The following is a 22,372-nucleotide window of genomic DNA, read 5'->3' as shown; positions in this document are numbered from 1 at the left end:
ATTTCCCACCTATTCTTACTGTATGATGGTCAAAGCCTTTCCTTTTGTATTCTCAGCAATGAATTTCTTGACTTTGACAACTGTCCAAAATGAGTATCAAGAAAACATGAAGCATGAACCCAGCAATTACAAAGCTTCTTTGCTCAGTGATCTAATGCTGCTCTGTCTAGTCTGATTATTTGGGGTTACTAAAAATAATATACATTTTAAAAAAATGATTATCTGTCAAAGCAGATCAGCTGTCAAATCATGCAGCCTCCCTATAGAGCAGGCATGTCCAAAGTCCGGCCCGGGGGCCAAATCCGGCCCTCCAGTCGGTTTAATCTGGCCCCACCAGTGGGTATTCACTGTGGCTTGCTGTCGTCTCACGCATATGCCCTCCTCTTTGCTCGTTTTGCTCCAATACTGCTGGTTGCCTGTTTGCGCTGGCGCCCTGTGTTCGGCTCTAGGTACCGTCCTCCCGTCAGCTCTCGAATGTGCCCACCTCTGTATCCTGGCTGTTTGCTGGCTTGCAGCAGCGACCGTCCAGCCTTCTCTTCCGTCTGTCATTTGACTCTCGCTGCCTCGCTCCTGTCATCCCTCACTCCCACCCACCATTCCCTCCGTGCTGCCTGTGATCCAAGCCAAAAGGTATATGAATAGTATTTGGTGACTAATTCTTTAAAAAGGTCCAGAACTCAGGGGGGTTCTAAAAAAAGTCAACAACAACAACTTTGGGGTAAAAGGTAAAATCCTAAAAAAAGTTCAGCAACTTTAGTCGGCCCTCATGCATGTTCCCTTCATCAAATCTGGCCCTCTCTGAAAAAAGTTTGGACACCCGTGTTATAGAGCATATCTTCACCGGATTTAATTAAACTGACTTGTTTGCAACTTGTTTAGATTTCAGGTATAAAACAGAACTGTAGATTGCCATCTGCTGGCTAAAAGGAATAGTGATGATGATGATGATGATAAAAAGAAGACAGCTCTCATTTCAATATCCTATTTCAAGCTCTAGATCACCTAATCTTCAGTCATGGGTGTTGCTGGGGTCCCAAGTCCAGGTCCAATCAGAGAGCAAACTTTATAACAAATGCAAGCGAAGAAATGCTGCACTCATCTCTGACCTTTTTAAAAGTATCAGCCCCAGTCCTCAGTTTCATTTGGATTTGCTTGTTCCTGAAATGAATGTTAGTGGAATTAGTTATGGTGTTGATGGCTCACAAAATAGTTTGTTTTAAGTATAGAAGGCTTTTCATACTTTCCAGGGTCTGAAGTAGCTTCCAATTCCCAACCACACTTGAAAACTGTGAGCTACCAATGTCATGCTTTAAAAATGTATGCATCTGAGTACAAGGCAGGAACCACAGTTTATGCCACGTATAAATCTGATCTTAACACAACTGGTGCCAGGCATTGGTGTCATGCCGGAAAGGTTTCAGCCTCAGGAAATCATGCAACTACCACCATTTACGTTCATTTTCCACAAGAGCTTCCTATGATGTGTGAACTACTCATTTTAAAGGTAAGTTGTTTTAAAGGGTTTGTTGGCTGCAATGTTGTGGAGATGAATGAAATGCATCTCCACTCACTAGAAACTTTTTACAGACAGCTGTTGCAAGGAGGGAGAGGGATCTGTACTGCAAACATGGTTCGAGGGGGGAGGGTTAACCCTTTCCCCTTGCACAATTTCCCTCATGAAAATCCCCCACAACTGCTATTTGTCACAGCATGAAAAAACTTAAATGCCTATTTGTCAACAACATGCCTTTAGAAGAAATCTACTTGATACCAGGTAGTTAATAATTATTAGAGGCAAGTTGTAATTACTCTATCAGATGCAGTTAGCTATAATCTGGGTTCAAATTCATGCCATGAGATTCAGTGAGTAACCTTGGAGCAGTTGTTCTATCTCAGCCTAACCAACCACACAGGATTCTTGTGAAGATGAAATGAGACAGAGATACTATATACATTACCAGGAGCTCATTGGAGGAGAGGTAGGATACAAATGTAATAAATAAATAAAATAACAGAAACAAACACTACTTTATAATATAGTGCATATAAACATGCTACAGTTCTGAATTTATGCATATTAATCATAGAATCATAGAGTTGGAAGAGACCACAAGGGCCATCGAGTCCAACTCTTAGTGAGGCCAAGAGTGGGGTCTTGTCATCTAGGCAGCCCAGAACCTGCATACATACTGCCCAGGCTTGCACCCCCGATATATCACTTCAGGGCTACTAATGCATTTATTTGACTCCATTGCCTCTCAAGACAGACGGATGCCAGCAACAGCAACACTACTGCTGGGATCCAAGGCTAGAGTAATACACTGGTGTTCCTGTGTCAGCAACTCCTTCCAACAGATGTGATGCACAAGAGTTGTTTTGGCAGAGTTAAGCTGCAGAGAGGCTTTATTTGAACTCCCCTTGAAGTCTCTTATGGGTCCTTTGAGGAACTGCAAATGTGGGTAACATCAACAACTGAGATAAGGCCTCATATGTACTATACATTTAAAGCAGTATTATACTGCTTGAAAGTCATTGGCTTCCCCCAAAGAAACCTGGGAACTGTAGTTGGTTAAGGATGCTTAGAGTTGCTAGGAGATCACCATTCCTCTCACAAGACTACAATACCCAGCATGACTTAGCAATTACCAGTAATCCCTGTCCCCAGGAGAGGCAATAACAGATATCCCCCTCAAGGACAGCCACTGGAACGTCCAAAAAGAAATCTCAATGGCACTTTATTGCTTCCACCCATGTAACCTAATGACTTACTGGTGTCCCCCCCCCCCAAAAAAATATAACCTTAAATTTATTTGCATACCTTAAAACAAAGTTAAAAGGCACCATCTAAATTTATAAAGAAGAATTATATCAGTTTAAAAAGAAACAAACTAGTTGTACTGTAGAATGGAGCCCTTAAATAGTTCAGCTTGAAGGGAGCCAAGATTATCACACAATTTTACGTCCTGCTGAAATGAATGGAACTTACTGATAACACATTTATGGTCAATGGCAATATCTAGGAAAAAATAAAAGAAATTATGATTAAATGGAGATTATGAGGAACGTGTCCTTCCATGACTTGAGTCCTTTCTTGGGAATGGATTTTGATTTCTAAAACGAAGAAGGCAATCATTCTGAATTTTATTATCGTCATATATTTTTTGCTTCTGAACTTGGCCAGGAATACTTGTTAACATAACCATATGCAGGCCTGCACATTACTTACAAAAACATGAACTCACTTGAGGCCTGCGACTTTAGCAACTGATCCCTCTTAGGCCCTGTGATAATTTCAGCATCTGTTTGAAGCACTAACAGCACCAAATCTAGAGCTCTACGCCACGCTTCCACCTTAGCAGTAACATTGTCATATACTTTCAGAGGCTTTTCAAATGTCCCACCATGTTCAGGGCTTGCTGTTCCCATCTTGCCCTTTTTAAACTCATCCAGCAGGTAGGTGGACGGCAAACCACTCAAGGCTGCTTTCCTGAGATGCTGTTGTATAAAGGTGCTGGCTTCAAGCTCCGATGCAGAGTCTGCACTGTTACACATAACGGTACAAATGTACTGGTGCCAACCACGTGACAAAGCATTAAGCACCAGAGCTTTATATTGCTCTGAAGTTTTTGCAAGCCAAGAGTAGCCATCATGAAACCCTTCTTCCCTGGAATTCTTGGCTGCTTTCTCCAGATTCTCAAGATAAGCAAGACACAGGAGCTCCACGGTGCCACCTCCTGGAAAGACTGCTTGATCGAGAAGGGCATGATGCACACGGTGAGCACAGATCCAAAACTGATCTTCGACGGCTTGCATCTTGGATATAACCGGGCAACTAAGAACAGCTGTTATCAGGTGAATGCCTTTCGCTGTTAAAGCAACTGGCATTTGGCCACCCAATCCAACCCAACTTAACTTTAATGCTCCACAGAGGTTCAGACAGACACCTTCACCTATGCAATGCTCATTCACTTGGGTGAGGTAAGTCACTCTGTCTGCTCTTGTAACATCACTAAAAGCCTTCAATACATTGTCAGCTACCCCGTTAACTATCACTATATTATTCAGCAGGCATCTTTCTTCTAAACTTGCTGATGTGTTGCCTCGTACCAAAATTAGATTTACCCTGGACTGAATCAGAATATCCAACATGGAGTTGACCCACAATCTTGAGCTGTTGTCTTCAGCAACTGGACTTTCTAAGAACATCCTTACATTCTGTGACCTGTTAAACCCCAGATGGTGGTATGTTTCGCTCAGGTCACCATCGGCAAGAATAATACGAAGAGGCCTATCCTGGAGCTGCTTAGCAACAGCAACTTTCTCTGGGTGTAATAAAGTGATGTACCCAGGACAGACACAAGAATGACTTTCAGACATGCCTGGTAAACAACATGTCACAACTTCTGAAATATTAAATTGGAAAGGATGGACACCAGCCATTCTTTCGGCAGTCTGCAACTGGCATCTGAGAATATCCTGTACCAGTTTCATTGCGTGCCAATTTCCATGGCTCAAAGACATTGCCAGTTGTCCCAAATCACTTAACTCATTGGCCAGCTGATTGGTTTGCTGCAGTGAAGGACTTTCCTTTATACTGCTTAAGTGCCTACTGAAGTGGGTTACTTTTGATATTTTCTTACGGCCTGAGGCACCCAAAGGACAGCTTTGAAAGCTGCAGCTTTTCTGACTCACAGTTTTGCAAACTGTAAAACCACAACTGGTTTTGACTGATTTACCTAGTGAACTAACTCTGCTGCCTGCAGTCAATACTCCTGGACATGCACACTTTCCCTGACAATTGCATGCATTTGCTTCCTGGATGGTAACAATTTCTGATTCTTCTTCTGATACTTGTGCATAATCATAAGGACGTTCAAGCAGGGTGAAATAACTATTGTAGGATTTGGTATCTGGAGTTTTCATTTCAATTACCTGTTTTCCAGCAATGCCAGAACAGATGTCATTGGAGGCTTTGTCATCACATTTAATAGGAATATCATATAGACTTTGCTGCATGTTGTGTAGTGATAATGTAAGGCACTGCAGATGTTCAATGCAAGAGTTCAGGCCTTCAAACATCTCAGCTACCACTATGGAAAGAGGAACACCCTGCTGAAGGCATTCAAGTACAGCCTTGCTCCAAATGCTGACAAGAAACAACAGGGTAGTTGTCCCAGTTCTATATTCTTTGTTCTGTGCCTGGATGGCTTCATTAAGAAGTTGTCCCACTGCACTAGTTAAATCCAAGCTTTCAAGAAGTCTTACTGCAGAACAAACCAACACACCACCAGGAGTACATTCATCAACAATAAATTTGAGTGATTTCACTGGTCCTAAAAATGTCCTTCCGGTGGATGCCAAAGCTGAAAGTTGCTGCAGTCCAATATGCCTCTTTCTGTTCATGTTCCGGAAAGCCATGACATCTACAAATGAAACACAAGACTTGTTGCTTCTGCCTTTTAATGCCTTCCAGCTCTTCCTTCATCCATTCCACAGTGTTGGATCTTACTTTTAATGTTTCCAAGGTGATATATCAACTTATCCATTTTCCTGACGGAAATAAAAATCCATGCTTCACACATATTGGGGGATACCAAGTGGGTGCAGAACAGGAAACTAAGATGCCCGCATTAGAATTAAGGAAGGTAAAGAAGCCACATTCACTACCAGAGAAACTGTGAGGACTTTATTAGGAAGTGAACATCACAGGAGCAAGGACAGGAAATGGGGAAGGCTACCGGTATATGTCTTTTTCCATTAAAATAATGGGCTTGCATCATTTTTTGTTGCAAAACCTACCAAATCCTTAATTGTCTAAGTAACATAAGAAGCAGAAACAGGGGATGATACTAGATGCAGCATCTGGATCTGTTCCCTGGGTGGAATCTAGGTTGGCCACACGAAAGGATTACAAAGTGTTCTATTTGGCAGGGCAGTTCTCAGAATCACCATTATGTCCTGAGGAAACACCTCTTCCAGGACAGAAAAATTTCCTGATTTTGAATGCTTTAGAAGCACTTTTTACCTGAATGAATGCACACATACACACACAGATTATACTAGAGTAGGGTTTCCATGGCATGCCAGGTCAGAGGCCAAGAGAATCAAAATCCTACTTTAGCTGTTGCAAATGTGCATTTGTGTGCTCAAGAGTGTGTGCACAGGTGCATTTTTGGCACATACATGGCAATAAATTGGCAAAATAGACCTCAGGCAATAAATAAATACATCTCCCACTTCTGAAGTAGCATGAACATGCAGGTCAAGTGGTTTTAAAACTCACATGCATTATTAACTTGTTGGTTCATGATGGTTAACGGGCTGAACAAATAAAGGGAATGTGACCCTATCTGTGTACCTTCCTTCTGTCCTTTGTGGTGTCCAGGTAATGCCTGGAAAAAATATTCAAGGCTTGCATGAAGAGCTTGCATAGCTAGGCAGCTGCCAAGTCCTCAATTTCCCAGGAAGGCTGTGTGTATAACAGCTGCTACTAAGCTGTAGCGGTTCCTGGAAGGCTTGAGTCCTGTTGAGTGGGATGTTCTGCTCTGTGCTGTGCTAAGCAAGGCAGCAAGTGACCAAGGCAACTGCCAGCACCTTTGCTTGCTCCCTCTCTCCGCCTGAGCTGTGTGCTGTAGGAAGGAACTGGACCCAGCAGGCTCAAGCCATCCTGCTGCATCCCCCAAAGGGAAGGCATAGAGCAACTTTGCCCTGCCAGCCAGGTGGCTCACCTGCACTTAGCACCCGCAGAGAGGGCTGCGTAGGTCTTGCCCTCTCCCTGGGCAGCAGGACCACCATAGCCCAATACTGTACTTCCCAGCACACCGCCCGGAGTGGCCAGCCCTAAAAAAATACATTACCTGCTTAACTTTAGCTTCCCCTTTGAAAGATGGCATCACGCTGTGCCTTGAGCCTGAGCATCAGTTGTTCATCTCCCTTCCACAGAGCTCCCAACTGCTTTCGCTTCTCTCTGTGTGTATCTCTCTCTCTCTCTCTCTCTCTCTCCCTCCAGCCCCCACTAGCCTGCAAGCACAAACTCTCTTGCCCGCCCCGGACGGAATTCAAGGCACTCTACTGAGCATGCTCTTGAGCTCCGAGCACGCTCAGTAACATCTACTGAAGCCCTTGCCCTTACCCAGCCCTTGCTGGGATGATAGCCCAGCCTTAGCTGTTAGTGGGGATACAAAGGTAAAGGGGCGGGACAAGAGCAGTGGAAGAGCAGTGGCCGTTGGCCGGAGACCAGTCAGAGAATACAAAAGGGCAGAGGTGTGCCCCGTGCATTTTTTGGGTGGTCTCTGAAGAGGGAAGGGGACACACACACAATTTTTTTAAGGCACAAGAATTGCTGCTACTGGGTTTTCTCGGTTCCCTCCCCCGTGCTTCTCTGTGCTCAGTCATAGCCGCTATTTCTTTCTTCCGAGCCGTTGTAGATTCGCAGAAAAGAGATGTATTGACTGTAATTAGTTTGAATATGCTGCCTTGAAAGTATCGTTTAAGTGTAATATTTCAGAGAAGTGCACTGTGCATGCGTGCGTGTATTCACCCGCCTCTCGACTTGCAAAACCAACACCGAAAGGATTAGAAAGTGCGACTGCTTGCCTGCCAATTCTTGGAACTCGCTTCTCAAAGTGGAAGTGTTTGCGGCTCAAACTCTCCTCACCCAGAAACCACATTAACTGCAGCCATATTACTGGGTGCACTTCCCGGAGAGCCAAGTCCCGTTTAAGCCAGCGGGCGCAAAAGAGGACTGCGTGGTTAATGTGTAAAGCGTGCAGGGAGAACCCACTGCAGGGACAGACTGCAGTCTGAAGCCTTTTCACCTCATGTTCTGACTCCTGTACTCTCTTGTTCCTTCCTCGCTCCCTGATACCTGCGCAACCCACGTCCAGTATTAACATTCACGCCAAAGAAGCGTCCTGGAGAGCTCCAAAGCTTGCTCACAACTTTGGCATCACCGCACTATGGCGTTCAGGGTTCTCCCCACCCGGGTCAATGTGACTAAGGGATTTGTACTAGTAGAGACACTCTGCACATGCTAAAAGGCAGTTTATTTTCCATCTTCTTTTTGCTCCCTCACTTATTCCAGGACTCCGCGGTGCAATTGGGGAAGGGGCCAGCTTCCTGACATAAATCAAGCCCCTGGCCGCTCTCTCTCCTCCCTGTTAACAGCACGCCGGCGCCCTCCGATGGGAGGGGGGGCGGTTGCCAGGACACCGCCTCCGCTTTGTTTGTGTATCCAGCCAGAAACGGCAACGGCGTTCTGCGTGATGTCACAAGGCCCGCAACTCCCCTCCTGCCGCCTGGTTGGCCCTAGGAAGAGAAAAGGAGCCGGGGCTTGCCGGGAATCCCTTCTGTCATTGGACAGTGTTCAGCTTTTAGGGGCGGAGCGGCATGAGTCAGAGAACGCAGGTGGTTGAAGAGTCGGCATCCGCCTCTTCGTTGAGCGAACCAAGCGCGGGGCGAGACAGATTTTACAGAATGGTGAGTTGTGCTTCCTGCCCGCAGTTCTTCATGCATTATAAAACAGTGCCTGCTCCCGCCTCCTACTTATGAGGACCAGAGCTGGTAAATCTGTCTGTTTGCCCGCCCATTCCAATCTCTTCAAAGCCTGCCCACCCCGGAACATCTTTCACCCACCACCCATCATGTTATTCGTGGTTTTCTCGCGGTTTCCTATAATAAGCAGAGACGAGTAAAAACAACGCCAATATGAATCCGACAGTGCTCCTTTGAATGTTTACAGGGAAGTAAGACCCACTGAGTTACTTGCAGGTAAGTGTGCCATTTAGCTTTATAACTGATGCCTCCATCTCAAATTTAGAAGACTGTGGGGCAGCAGTGCCTAAGCCCTAGATCTCTTGTGCCAGCCCCCATCTTTCCTGCCCCTCTCCACTTTTTAGACTTAGTTGGGGGAAGGGTTACTTGGCTTTCAGGGTGACTGGGTATGCTCGGTTTGCCCCAGACACTCCAGACGTCTGTGCAAACTTGTGTCGTGCCTCCAAGTAGCAAGCAGCATTCCTTCTCTGAGGCAGTTTGAACAGCCACTATTCAACACGCTTTCTTCACACAATGTGTATGTGTGTGTATAATGGTAAGACCGCCATCACACAGCCTCCACTAGAAGATTTGCAGTGTCACATCACAATCCTGGATTTGCATGAAGTCGTGGTTGGGTAAGGGAGTCAAAGAGAAGACAGGTTGCACAACAGCTGTGGCTGTGGCATGAGAACTAGAAGGGAAGGACACTGAGAGGGGAAAGAAGTGGGAAAAGTCTGAATAGATTTGCAAAAAAAGGTTTTAACAAGGAGAAACAGCAGAGGTGGTGTAGCCTTTTTAGCCTCGAGTGAGAAGAGCTTTGCGCCCGGGACGGGGAAATGGGAGTCAACAGACACTCAAGGAATAGTTTCAGAGAAAAAGCTTTATTCTACCATCCGGGCTGGTAGAAGGAGCAAGTGTGATAGATTCACAAAACAAGCACGAGTTCACCGCCATTTGCACAGAGCATATATTCCCCTTCCAGTTCCCTCCCCTTTCTCCTCCTCCTCAGGAGCCCTGCCCCATGACGAGTTTCCTGAGCATGAACAGAAAGCTCCTGTCTTGGGACTCTTGGCACCCTTCCCAGGAAAGGGGGTTGAGAAGCCAAGGGGGTCGAGGAGCCTTGCGGTTCAGCGTGTTCAAGATGTGCTGCAACCGAATGAGATAAGAGTCAGTTCCCAGGCCTGAGTATTCTTGGCATTGACAGAGTCTATTCATTAGCCTTTTTGAAGCTTTCTCATACTGATAAAAGTAACGGTTTGCCTATGCAACAGCATCTTGTGAGAAAAAGCAGAGGAAAACTTTAGCTGTGGATTTTTAGAAGAGAGAACAGGAATTTTGGTCAGTTTTGAGGCCTGGTGGGGGGGGGGTGACTTTGGGCCTAGGTGGGGTCACCTGTCCTCACCTCCTTCAGTGGATACAAAACAGAAGCTAACACCGAAATGTAACACAACAGAGCCTCTCTCCACTCCTTTCTGAAGCTTTGTTTTAATCCACCACTTTCCCCCTCAGTTATCTCCCTCTGCTTGCTCTACTCTGTTATTTAAAACCCCAATTTTCCACTCACTGTTTAAAACTGCCATTTTCCTTTTAGCGCCTCTCATTTTTTTTCTGGTACTCAAATTTTCTCCCTCTTCCTTTCCTCAGCTGCCCTGTGTGAAAGAGTTAAAAGGATGCAGAGCCCTCAAATATTCCACAGTACTTTAGCACAATGTATTTCATTCCTGGTACCACGTGTTGTTTTCAACATGAAGTTCCAGATTCAATGTAATCATTTAGAATAGGTATTTTATTAGCAAGCATAAACACCCATGTATGTATAGGTACAACATCTATCAACTCAACTGAACCTTCTCTAACTGAACAAAGTAACTGGCAGGTGTGCTTCTCTAAGATTCTATTTGCCTTAAAGATACAGCAACTTATATAATCACAGCAAAAGTGGCTACAGCATGGGAACGGATGTGGTCTCTGTGTAAGGGGGAGTTGAAAAAAGGAGTTAGGGGGAAGCTAATAACGGAGTGTGTGGGCTGCGAAATAGACAAGGAGATATGAAAGTGGGTGTGGTCTGTGTGGAAGGAGGATGAAGGAGAGAATGCAGGGTAAAGGTGAAAATGGGTATGAAGGGAGTTGCAAAAAAGGGAGCAGAAGGCATAGGATAATGAAAACAAGGGCAGAAAAGTGTTTGAAGAACAGGTGATGGGGGCTTAATAAGTGGGCAGTAGGTGAAAAGGGAGCTTAGTAGTTTAATATGGGGGGGGGAAGATTCAGCTTAGCATGGGAGGGGCTGTGTGCAAGGGTGGATTGCACAAAATAAGAGGGGAGGCATAAACATGGGGGTGAAGGTGAAAATGGGTGCAAAGCAGGGCTGCCAAACAGAAGAGAGAAGTGACTTCAGAAGTGGTGTTGAGAAAGTGAAAAGCGAGCTTAGTAGCTGTTTTAAAAGGTACTGGTCTGTGCATATCTACTTAGAGCTCCTTTTGGCTTGGGTGAAAACATGCATAGGGTGAGGTGGCACAGCTGCATGCTTACTTGGAGCAAAGGCTGGACTGCCTGTGTATGTGCAAACATGTATTTGTTGAATGAGCTGGCTTGGACAATGCATCTCCCCAGTTTGTGGAGGTGAGCATGTGTGCTTGTCTCCACCCACCATGTCTGCCATGCCCTTCATGGTATATGCAAGGCGGGAAAAACCCAGTGACAGTTGCACAATTCTATGTGCGTAGATGATAATTGTGTGCGTGCTTAATTTCCTGCTTTTAATAGGAAAATCAAACCTGATGTTTTTCTTTTTGCCTATGTGCATTGATAACGTGACACATGTGGGTGGCCGTTGTACATTCCATCCCCACAGGTAGAGATGGGGAGGGGCAGGTGACGCTGGTGTGCTAGGAAGGAGGGAAGGAGTTGTGCGTGCTTTCTCCCCAATATGTGATGGGCCAGATCTGGGGGAAGGGGGTTGTATTGCCTAATCTGGTTCCATATCTAATATAGACCTGTGAGAACACCTTTGTGCGAGTAGTCATAATAGGTACAAAACAGTGAGGAGCAGGGAGGTAAACAATTGCGGCCCAAAAGTCCTCAGCTCTTTAATTTTAGCAACTTTGGCAAATCAAATACATGTAGACATAAATATTTTTTTAAGAATGTGATAACTATGTATTTTTCTATTTTTAGCTTTCTGCAAATAATATTTTTAAATTCTCTCTTTCTCTCGCTTAATGAAAGGCATCCGGTTTTAGAAGACCAACCTTGGGTGCTAACCTGCGAAGGAAAAGTGGACTGAAACATGAATTGTCTGAGGAGCAAAAGCAGGAGGTCCGGGAAGCTTTTGATTTGTTTGACACAGATGGATCTGGCACCATTGACGTTAAAGAATTAAAGGTATGTGTGTGTATTCTTTTAGTGATTTATAGTGCGATCCTAGGGATGCGGGTGGCACTGTGGTGTAAACCACTGAGCTTTGGGCTTGCCAATAATAAGGTCGCCACTTCGAATCCCTGTGACAGGGTGAGCTCCCGTTGCTCGGTCCCTGCTCCTGCCAACCTAGCAGTTCGAAAGCACATCAAAGTGCAAGTAGATAAATAGGTACCACTACGACGGGAAGGTAAACGGCATTTCTGTGCAGTGCTCTGGTTCGCCAGAAGCGGCTTAGTCATGCTGGCCACATGACCTGGAAAAACTGTCTGCGGAGCGGACAAATGCTGGCTTCCTCGGCCTGTAAAGCGAGATGAGCACCGCAACTCCAGAGTCGTTTGCGACTGGACTTAACTGTCAGGGGTCCCTTTACCTTTACCTAGTGTGATCCTAACCATGTATGCTTGGAAGTAAGCCCTATTGATTTTAGTGAGGCATACTCTCAGGTTTGTAGTTTTTGTAAGTGAAGGCTGACTGTTTCTTGCTTCAGAACTATTTCTACATACATACAAATTTAGCTTATTAATACACAAACTGAAACAACCATAGCTCAGTTATAGAGCATCTGCTTTGCATGCAGAAGGTCCCAGCTTCAACCTGTAGATAGGACTGGAAAAATATATATACCAGTCTGAAACTCTGGGAAGCTGCTGTCAGTCAGTGTTGACAATACTGAGGTAGATGGACCATTTTTCTGACTTGGTTGAAGGCAGCTTCCTGTCTTGCTAATCAGCTGGTGCCCATTAGTCACGCAAGCTTCCAGGTGGCTCTCCCTTACGTTTCCAACACCAACTTGTGTATGTAAAAGTGGTTTGCATTTCTGTTACAGGTTGCAATGCGTGCTCTTGGCTTTGAGCCAAAGAAAGAAGAAATTAGAAAGATGGTAGCAGATATCGGGAAAGAAGGAAGCTGTGTCATAGAGTTTGAAGACTTTTTGACTATGATGACCCAAAAAATGGTAAGACATAATTTTGCTTTTGTGCAGTTGGAGTAAGAGTCAGCCCTTCTTTTTTTACTTCTCTCCCCCTTCCTTTTCTTCAAAGAGTGAAAAAGATACCAAAGAAGAAATCCTAAAGGCTTTCCGATTATTTGATGATGATGGGACAGGCAAGATTTCATTTAAAAACCTAAAGAGAGTTTCCAAGGAACTTGGAGAAAACTTAACAGATGAAGAGTTACAGGTAAATGTTTTGCTTTGCTAAGCCTTTATTCATAGATGCTGCATATTTTAAATAGTTGGGTAATAGTTGGAGCTGGCGGTACTGAGGGTCATTGGGCTGTTTAATTGTATTTGTGCATATTTCAGAGGGCTCTGAAGTACAACTGTTCAGCCATCACCTCTTCCCGGATATGCTGTTCCATTTCCCCCTTGCTGGTATTCTCCGCACTCCTGCAACATGCAGTGATCATTTTGTAGAACTGAACATGCTCAGTCCTGACTGTTGGGAGTTTTCTTTCCCCCAAGAGAAAGAAAAAAAATATGACTATTTTTTGTAGTTCTGAAAACATGAGTGTCTTCAAATCCCGCTGATACCTTGTGTTTAAACAGTTCTGTTTTGATTACATAAGCAAAGGTATTTGGCAAAAGAGTTTGCTGTTTGTTTTTAGGATATTCATCAAGCATTTCAATTTTGGGCATTATAATGGAGCTGAGAAAACACTTAACAAAATGAGTGCTGGATGCTTCCAGGTCAGTGCTTAATCTTCAGTGTTTTTTTTTACAGGAAATGATAGATGAAGCAGACCGTGATGGCGATGGTGAAATAGATGAACAGGAGTTCTTGAGAATCATGAAAAAGACCAGTCTATATTAATGGCTCTGTCACCTAAAAGGTGACCTGCAAAGATTTACAAATATTTCTGCTATTCTATGATGAGCTCAATAGGATGCCAGGTTTGGATTGAGGGAGGGAGATGAGTGGTGTTTTTTTTTAGAGAGAGATTGAGATTGATTGATTGATTGATTGACTGAGAGAGAGGAGAGAGAGAGAATATCTGCCAAATAGGTTCGGGGTTGTTTTTTTAGGGTGCTGGATTTAAACAGTTCCTGACTCGAAAAGTGTGCTTCATATCTGGCCAAGTCAAGGTTTGTTCACATTATAAAACTTGTGAAATGTAAGATCAGAGCACAGGCAACCTCCTTCCTACAACTTTGAGAGATATCACAATGATTTATTACCCCATTAAAAACAACAAAAATTACACCAGAATTGTGACTTGTAATTCTTCATTAAAGAATTTGCACCAGCATGTGTTTGGTTTGGATGGTAAAGTGATAAGATCTTTATTTGTCAATAACATGTTCCTCGCTCAGCTACACAGGTGAATACGTACGAGCCTTAATTGCAGCAACATTCAATTGTTTACTCACTAAAAGAAGAAAGGATGGTAGTCTTAACTGAAGGGGAGAGATTGTGAGGTAAATGGTTTTGGATGCCAGTAGTTCCTTACGGAGTGCCAAGCAGAGTTCTGACCCTTAATGCAGCTGAAATGTGAGGGTGGTCATGAGAGGCTTCCAGTTTGATCAGGGAAATGTCAGGGGACAACTTGGAGCTGCTTAACCCTCTCCCCTCCAGTATGGTAGTTTTTCTGCTCAAAATTGCCCTTTTCAGCCAGTGAGGAGTAGATGGGGATGGAATTTTGAGCAGGAAAACAGGTGGAGGGGGAAGAGTTAAGCACTGCCTCCTCCCGTTGTTCATCTGATCAAATGGACAGTCACTCATGATCTCTTTTCTCCTCTCTTGCATCTTGTTCGACCCTCCACTATTTGAATTTTAACCCATATCACTGGGATTCAGCTAGCAACAGTGCTCTGTATCAGGAATGGGAAGCCTGTGTACCTAAGGCTGTTGGATTTCATCTCCTATCAGCCACAGCCAGCCTGGCCAGTGGGAGAGTTACAGCCCTAAACATCTGGAGGGCCACAGGTTCCCTGACCCTGCTGTATATGGAGGTGCTTACAGTATATGCCAACCTAGCAGTTTGAAAGCAGGTCAAAGTGCATGTAGATAAATAGGTACCGCTCTGGCAGGAAGGTAAATGGCGTTTCCATGTGCTGCTCTGGTTCGCCAGAAGCGGCTTAGTCATGCTGGCCGTATGACCCGGAAGCTGTACGCCAGCTCCCTCAGCCAGTAAAGCGAGATGAGCGCTGCAACCCCAGAGTTGGACACGATTGGACCTAATGGTCAGGGCTCCCTTTACCTTTACCTTACAGTATATGCCAGACTGCTGCAATCTTGTTAGTCAGATCTTATAGAATTATATAAATGTTTGCTATACAAAGCCCTTGAGGTTTGCAAAGACCTAAGTGTAAACTTTTTCTTTCTTTCTGGGAGTAGCCCCAGTGAAGTTAACACAAGCCATCTAAGGGTGACTATGGTTTGGCATGTTTTTAATGTCTGGTTTGCCTAGGTCTTGCACTCAGCGCTACACAGTGAGGTCCATATGCCAAATCATTGCTTTTCACATGGCAGCTTCTTCTGAGTGGCATGATCCTCCACATGGGTGCCTGAATCTGTGGTGTGGAATATCTTAAATAAGCAAATATGTGGGTGATCTTTCCAATGAAAGTGCATATAAATTCCTAACCTTCCCTGAAAGCGTCAGTGCAATAAATGCTTTACAAAGTTCATTTTTTTTCTAGAAACAGTTACTTGGTGTTGATTAACAACTTTTTTTGTGGCTAGTATCTGGGCCACTATATAAGAAATTACTGTCTCACAGTCTAAGTAGGACCACTTGTCAATTCCTTCCATTCTATGTGTTTTACATGTAGGAAATGCATGTATGTAATCTACTGCTTGATGTCTCAAATGATGCTGTTTTTAACTTTATGAGATCTTCAATAAACCGGCATGAGAGGGCCCCCCCCTTTTTTTTAATGCAGGCATCTACTTTCTCAAGGTAGGGGTGATTTTATAGTTTTGCTGGATCAGGCATCAATGATATACTGACAGTATGTTATGGCCCTAGCAGAGGATTCCAATGTTTGACTTCCGGCATGTTCTAAACCAGCTCTTGCAATGTGTAGGTTGTGCGTACTTTGGAGTGCAACATTCTCATGAAGCAAACCTTGCCTGAGTCCCCCGCCCCCAATGAGGAAAAGTTTTGAGCTTTTTAATTTAGGAAAAAGTGAGTAAGGGGCAGACATAATAGAAGAGGAAGTTGATAGAAACAAGTTTTCCTTCTCTTCTCCTAATGCTAGAACACAGGATGGAGAAAGTTTAATTATACAATCCTCTCTCTCTCTAGATGTAGTGATGGCAACCAACTTGGAAGGCTTTAAAGAAGGATTAGACCAATTCATGAAGGATAAGGTTAAGTCCATTGTCAGATGGTATACCTTTGAATCTGACTTGCCCATTATACTAAGTGGGTAGAGAGTGCTGTTATATGCAGTTCTGTTTGTGGGCATTTCATGGGCCTCATGTTGGCCACTGTGAGAATATAGGGTGGTGGACCGGATAGTCTTTGGGCTAATTGAGCAGGGCTCTTATGTCCATATATATGTTTGGAAGAAGTGCAAGTCTGACAAGTGAGCCTTAGACACCAGGAAGCGCACTTTGGAACACCTTGAGAGAGGAGCCTGAAGAGGAACTTTTACTTTTTACATTAGTCACCAGCCACTGTGTACAAGGATCAAGATTTAGATTGCCAGAGATACAGACAATTTGGGGCAGGCAGGAAATCTGATAAACAGAAATGGAAATGTGAAAAAAGAAGTCAGAATTTCATTTGGCGTCACAACGCCTGGGTATGGCGGTGAAGAAAACGTGAAGTGCGGCATGCAGTCTGCCAATGAATGGGGGGATTTCTCTTCGTTTGGGGCTTTTGGAGACTGTTGATATGTAACAGATTAACGGGATGCCTTGGAAACATGATCTCCACCTACTTTTTTTTCTTTGCATTTACGGTAATAATGGGGAACAGTAGTGATTTCCCCCCCCCCCTTTGGTTTAAGTTCCATTTTATTATTCATAGTGAAACTTGGTAAGATGGGCCAAGCTTGAAAGTTACTTCATCTGTACACCTGTGGGTTATTTCTCTGATCTTTTCTTCTTCTTTAATTGCAGTCTGAAGTTATTTACTTGTTCATGTTCCAAGGCATAACACTTTGGAGCTACTCTGCTCTCATTTCCAATTTCCTGTTTGTTTTTAATGTTCTGCTTACATGTATATCTGAGTTATATTTTGATTTGGTTCTGGTTTAATAAAGATAATTGAATCCTTATTGTACTTCTAAATCATTTAGTGCTTTTATTCCTTTCACTTTATATTTTAGCAGCTGCCATAGGGAACTGAGGGAGGCCTAGATGTAGGTATGATTCACTTAATTATTCAGTGGGTTTACAGTTTCACCACTTATTCCTGTTGGGCTGTAAAGAGGCATCTCATTAGATTTTGACTCACTAATTGTGGTTTACAGTATGATACATGGGAGGCTTAAATAACATTGCAATGTACCATTAATATTGGCAAGGTTCTTGTAATAATATACAAAGCCCCAGACAAACTGGGGGGAAGGAACCTTACTGTCAGGGACTGGACTGAGGAGGAATGGTGGAGACTGCCTCCTCCTCCGCCTCAATCTTCTAGAGAAGAGGAAGACAGTATAGATTTACAACAGTGGTTTCCAAAAGGTCATGGCTCAGCGATAGATGAGGGGCAAAGCTGGGAAATAAAGGGAGAAGGGGGGAAGCAAGCAGAACCCGAGCAGCTGGCTGACACGTTATCACTAGAAAGCATTCCAGACCCCCTATCTCCCAGAACCCGGCGAGCAGTGAAAGTAGGAGAGCAAAGAGCTAAGAGGAAAATGGCCTTAAACAGCCACCGTAAGGGGTGTGTGTGTGCTGTTGACAATTGAGAAGGAAAGAGGGGTGGAGTTTATTTGGAGCAACGCCATTACTCCAAGAGGTTGCCTTTCTAAGCTTCTCTCTGTGAATATTGAATAAAAGACTTTGGTAAGAGCTTTTCTTGTCTGTCTGTCCCTGGCAGCCTGCCGTGGGAGGATCGGATTCTCTGATGCCTGACACGGTATGCCTGAGCCCTTATATCCCAGCTGAGCTGTTAATTATCCCAGGGTTTCAGAAACCCAACTTGCTCCAACTAGGCCATTTTGTGTCACTGGTCCCACGTTGTGGACTATTCCTTCCAGCAGAGATTCAGCATGCTTCCTAGCTACTAATTTCCAGGCATCTCTTGAAGACCATTTAATGCCAGCAGGCCTGTCCATTTGTTTAATTTTCAAAAGTTGAGTTAGTCATTTTAGTGACAATTTTGTATTGTTTTATACTATTGTATTTGTATATGTTGTGCACTATCTTGATATTTTTTTTCTGACTGGGAAGTGTGTTTATTAAATCAACAGCACACATTTTTCAGAAACTTCCAAGTAATCAGAGAAAAATTCTATGAAACTACACCAAAAGGTCTAGTGGTGGCCCACCATTTAAATAATGAGTGTGACTTCTAACCCAATCTGCTAAGAATTACGTCCCACTGAAAGCAATAATGGTTATGGCTAAAGTAGCCAATGATGTTCACGATAGCCTTATATTTACCGTATTTTCCGCTCTATAAGATGCACCAGACCACAAGACGCACCTAGTTTTTGGAGGAGGAAAACAAGAAAGAAAGTATTCTGAATCTCAGAAGCCAGAACAGCAAGAGGGATCGCTGCGCAGTGAAAGCAATCCCTCTTGCTGTTCTGGCTTCTGGGATAGCTGTGTAGCCTGCATTCGCTCCATAAGACGCACACACATTTCCCCTTACTTTTTAGGAGGGAAAAAGTGAGTCTTATAGAGCAAAAAATACGGTAACTCTAGCTACAAGTAAGATGGGGAGTCATACATGAACAGAGATGGATATTATCTCAGAGACCTGCATCAGATTAATTTAGCAATTAACTGGGGAAGGGATTTCCTGGAGGGAGAGGAGAGGAAAACTAGGGAAATTCGTAGGACTCAGATTACATGACCCATCCTTTCTGTTTCCAGAAGCATGCCCCACCAGCACATACCCTTGAAACACACCTCACCATTTACTTTCGATATATACAACGATGCCAACAGCCCCAGAGGTGCATAGTGCAAAGGGAGAAGGGTCTCCTACTTCCTTCTCAGACACTCCAGAATGCTGATTAACAGCACTTGGGAAATAGATTCCTCTGAAAGACTGAGCCCCTGGGAGAACTACATCTCCCACAAACCTTTAAGCTGTTGTCCCGGTATGCCAGAGAAAGAACGGAGAGGAATTTCCCTCCTTGCAGCACTAGGTGTCTGCCTGTGTTGACACATGTATTAAAACAAGTGGGGAGCTGGAGCTGGAATGGCAGCAAGTACAATGAAGAATAGAGGATGAGCAGGAGGGAGTTTTTCTGTCTCAGCTTTTGGTAGCTTTAGAAACCTGCCCCTTCTTTGAGGCGTGCTGATAACTCTTGTGTGTGAATGATTGAGGCATAACACTGATGCATATTCAAATACACATCTAATTGAAAGCAGATTTCAATTGAAGGGAGAAATTCAGATGCACACCTCATTTACGTCAAATTATGGTTCCTAATTCACATGTGATATGCACACTGATCAGAGTGATGAAGCAGGAATTCTAACACATCATTTAAAATATTTAGTGACACTTATTATTTTATTTAGTGCATTAAATCTATATATTGCTTGATTGTAAAAAATAAAAATCAGGTTACATGGATCTAGTTTACTCCATATTGCTTTAACAGAAATGCGTTCACAACCAACTGAATTATGTGCTAGAAGTTCTGTTGAAGAACATTACAAAGCTTAATTTTTTAAAAAAATTATACATACTTATGAATACACATAACTAATTCCAAAGGTAACCATTAAGCTTGGGGAAATTTTCCTCATGTTTTATTCAAATTCACATTGACGTTTTCACCCATTGTTCCCATTTAAACTGATTTGCCACAGATAGCTGATGGAAAAATGCTGAAAGGAAATAACAGAAATGCAAAAATAACAGCACTGAATACAACTACTTAAAAAAAAACCCAACAACCTGCAGGATGTGTTCTTATTCTTTAAAAGCTTAGCAATGCAACATGTTCTATGGAAAAAGTTTACTGAGCAAAACAGCTTAGCCCTTCAGTGATGTCATGAGAACTGCATTAACAAGCAAAAAAATTCTAAAAAGTCCCCAGAAGCATCAGCGAATTTGTCAGACCTTTTTCAAGTAAAATGCAACCACAATGCCAGAAACAAAGGCAACCTCAGAAATGCTGTATAGATTATGATACAGAGAACGTGATGATTATTAACTTCGTTTATACTTTCTATAGTGAATCATATTAAATGTTTTGTTTTTAGTGGAGCACGGAGAAAGGGTGAATCACCTATTTCTGAACCATTTCTCATTGCAGTTCCCTCTATAATCTGTGATAGCTAGCCAGGACAAGAGTGGAATCAGAGTTAATTCCCAAGTTACTCCCTTCTTATGCTTCCCAATCTCCCTCTCTCTCTACTCCCATCATTTCCTTATTCTGCAATGAAAGAAACTTCACTGGGGTCACTTTCAACAAAATTCTTTGAAAGCAGTTAATTTCATCATTAGCCTTTAAAGGGGTTGAACTGTATCTAACCCAATAGTGACTAAGCTATAGGAAAAGCATCTCTTCACTTTAAGAATAGGTGGGTGGGGAAACCTGGCTGTGAACGAGGGCTTAAGTCACTGTAGATGGGTGGTAAGTGAGGGGAAACAGAGAATTGTTGCCCAGGGTTTCTAGAATTCCACTGAATAGAATTCAGATTTAAAGCCCACGAGCTGTTGACTCAGCATGTTCCTAAACTGAGCTTTTAGAAAAGGCGTAACCCCTGCTCTTATCAGATGTGGACTATATCAGTTCTTCAAAGAGCATGAACTGCACAGGATACCGTAGAGAGATCACACATTTTTAAATCCGTGGTTGGCGCTCTGCCTGGATAATTTATATATTTATTTATCTACCAATCAGGCTGTGTAGGCATCCTGATTGCAGAATGGTTTACAGCACACATTAGATAAAACAGGATTATAACTTTAAAAAGTAGCACATGAAATACAATTAAAACGAACAGCAGATAAAATAATCGCAAGGATTAAATGCCACAGCAATCCTGAATAATAATAATAATTTATTATTTATACCCCACCCTTCTGGCTGGGTTTCCCCAGCCACTCTGGGCAGCTTCCAACAAAAGATTAAAAGTACATTAAAACATCACTCATTAAAAACACAGACTGATGTGGAAATGTGGAGAAGTGAACTTACAATTGGAAAAATGAGAAATGAGGGAGAACCAAAACTGACCAATCTGTCTGTCTCTAGTTCCATCTGATACTTTTTTTAACTGACCATGTTGTGTTGTGTTTTGTGCTGTTGTGCCTTACTGTTAAGAGCTGTTTTGTTGTTTTTAATTGATTTTTTTTTGAAATGTTCAAGAGATTGCCATTCTGAGAGAGGTTTGCAGTGTGGCAGCAAAGGGGTATAAATCACAGAAATCAATATCTGTGGAAGTGCTTAATGCTTCAGATCACTAAGGTAAGCTTTTATCATATAAATTAGTAGGTGACTAGCGGGTGACGCTGTGGTCTAAACCACAGAACCTAGGGCTTGCTGATCAGAAGGTCGGCGGTTCGAATCCCCACGATGGGGTGAACTCCCATTGCTTGGTCCCTGCTCCTGCCCACCTAGCAGTTCGAAAGCACGTCAAAGTGCAAGTAGATAAATAGGTACCGCTCCAGTGGGAAGGTAAATGGTGTTTCCGTGCGCTGCTCTGGTTCGCCAGAAGCAGCTTAGTCATGCTGGCCACATGACCCGGAAGCTGTCTGCAGACAAACGCCGGCTCCCTCGGCCTATAGAGCAAGATGAGCGCGCAACCCCAGAGTCGTCCACGACTGGACCTAACGGTCAGGGGTCCCTTTACCTTTACCTAACACTCAAAAGGTTGGATCATAAGAACTGTGAGCAAATTTATGCCTATGGATTGGGGTTTTTCCAGCTTTCTCCTTCCCACTGCAACCCCCTGTGCCAGCTCCACACATCCGCAAAAAAGCAGTCCTTTGGTTGTGGTGCAGGAGGCTGAGAAAAGGAATTCATCAAGTGTCATCTTCTACCCCCTTATGTGAACAGGAGTGCTTTCCATTTGCACATGCAGCCTTTAGGATCCAACCCAGTATTAATAATGGAATTACACAAGGAGAACCTGTAGAAAACAATGGGTGGGATTCACCTAATGAGTTCCATCAGTGGAAGCCCTGTGCAATGTCTTATACTTCTCCTCTCTCTGCCCCCACCCCAAAAACTGGCTTGGGGGGCAGGGGGAGCTGGGAGAAGAATCAGAACAGCATAGGTGGGTAGGAGAGGGGGAACCATTCCCTGGGGAGCTGAAGAGCATGAACTGACAGAATG

The 22,372-nt window shown here is 43.6% G+C and overlaps 2 protein-coding genes across 3 annotated transcripts; one reads left to right on the top strand and one right to left on the bottom strand.

Moving 5' to 3' along the window:
- Positions 1–745: 745 nt before the first annotated feature.
- Positions 746–8,225, bottom strand: BBS12 (Bardet-Biedl syndrome 12). Of its 2 annotated transcripts, XM_079990514.1 has the most exons (3): positions 6,858–8,065; positions 3,243–5,423; positions 746–1,158 (listed from the first exon to the last, which is right to left on the bottom strand). In XM_079990514.1, the coding sequence occupies exons 2-3, from the start codon at positions 5,416–5,418 to the stop codon at positions 1,139–1,141; spliced, it is 2,196 nt and encodes a 731-aa protein (XP_079846640.1). In that variant the 5' UTR covers positions 5,419–5,423; positions 6,858–8,065; the 3' UTR covers positions 746–1,138. The 2 variants fall into 2 exon arrangements, with proteins under 2 accessions (XP_079846640.1, XP_079846641.1); XM_079990515.1 differs by lacking the exons at positions 746–1,158; positions 6,858–8,065 and adding an exon at positions 8,075–8,225 and having other exon boundaries at positions 2,983–5,423.
- A 49-nt stretch (positions 8,226–8,274) lies between these two features.
- On the top strand, positions 8,275–14,196 carry LOC307224078 (uncharacterized protein). Its single transcript, XM_079990568.1, has 5 exons — positions 8,275–8,478; positions 11,761–11,916; positions 12,779–12,907; positions 12,993–13,130; positions 13,674–14,196. The coding sequence occupies exons 1-5, from the start codon at positions 8,389–8,391 to the stop codon at positions 13,761–13,763; spliced, it is 603 nt and encodes a 200-aa protein (XP_079846694.1). The 5' UTR covers positions 8,275–8,388; the 3' UTR covers positions 13,764–14,196.
- The last annotated feature ends 8,176 nt before the right edge of the window (positions 14,197–22,372 follow it).

Source organism: Podarcis cretensis (assembly GCF_951804945.1).
Source record: "Podarcis cretensis genome assembly, chromosome: 9".
In the NCBI taxonomy this organism is placed as follows: domain Eukaryota; kingdom Metazoa; phylum Chordata; class Lepidosauria; order Squamata; family Lacertidae; genus Podarcis; species Podarcis cretensis.
This window is presented reverse-complemented; position numbering and strand designations above follow the sequence as displayed.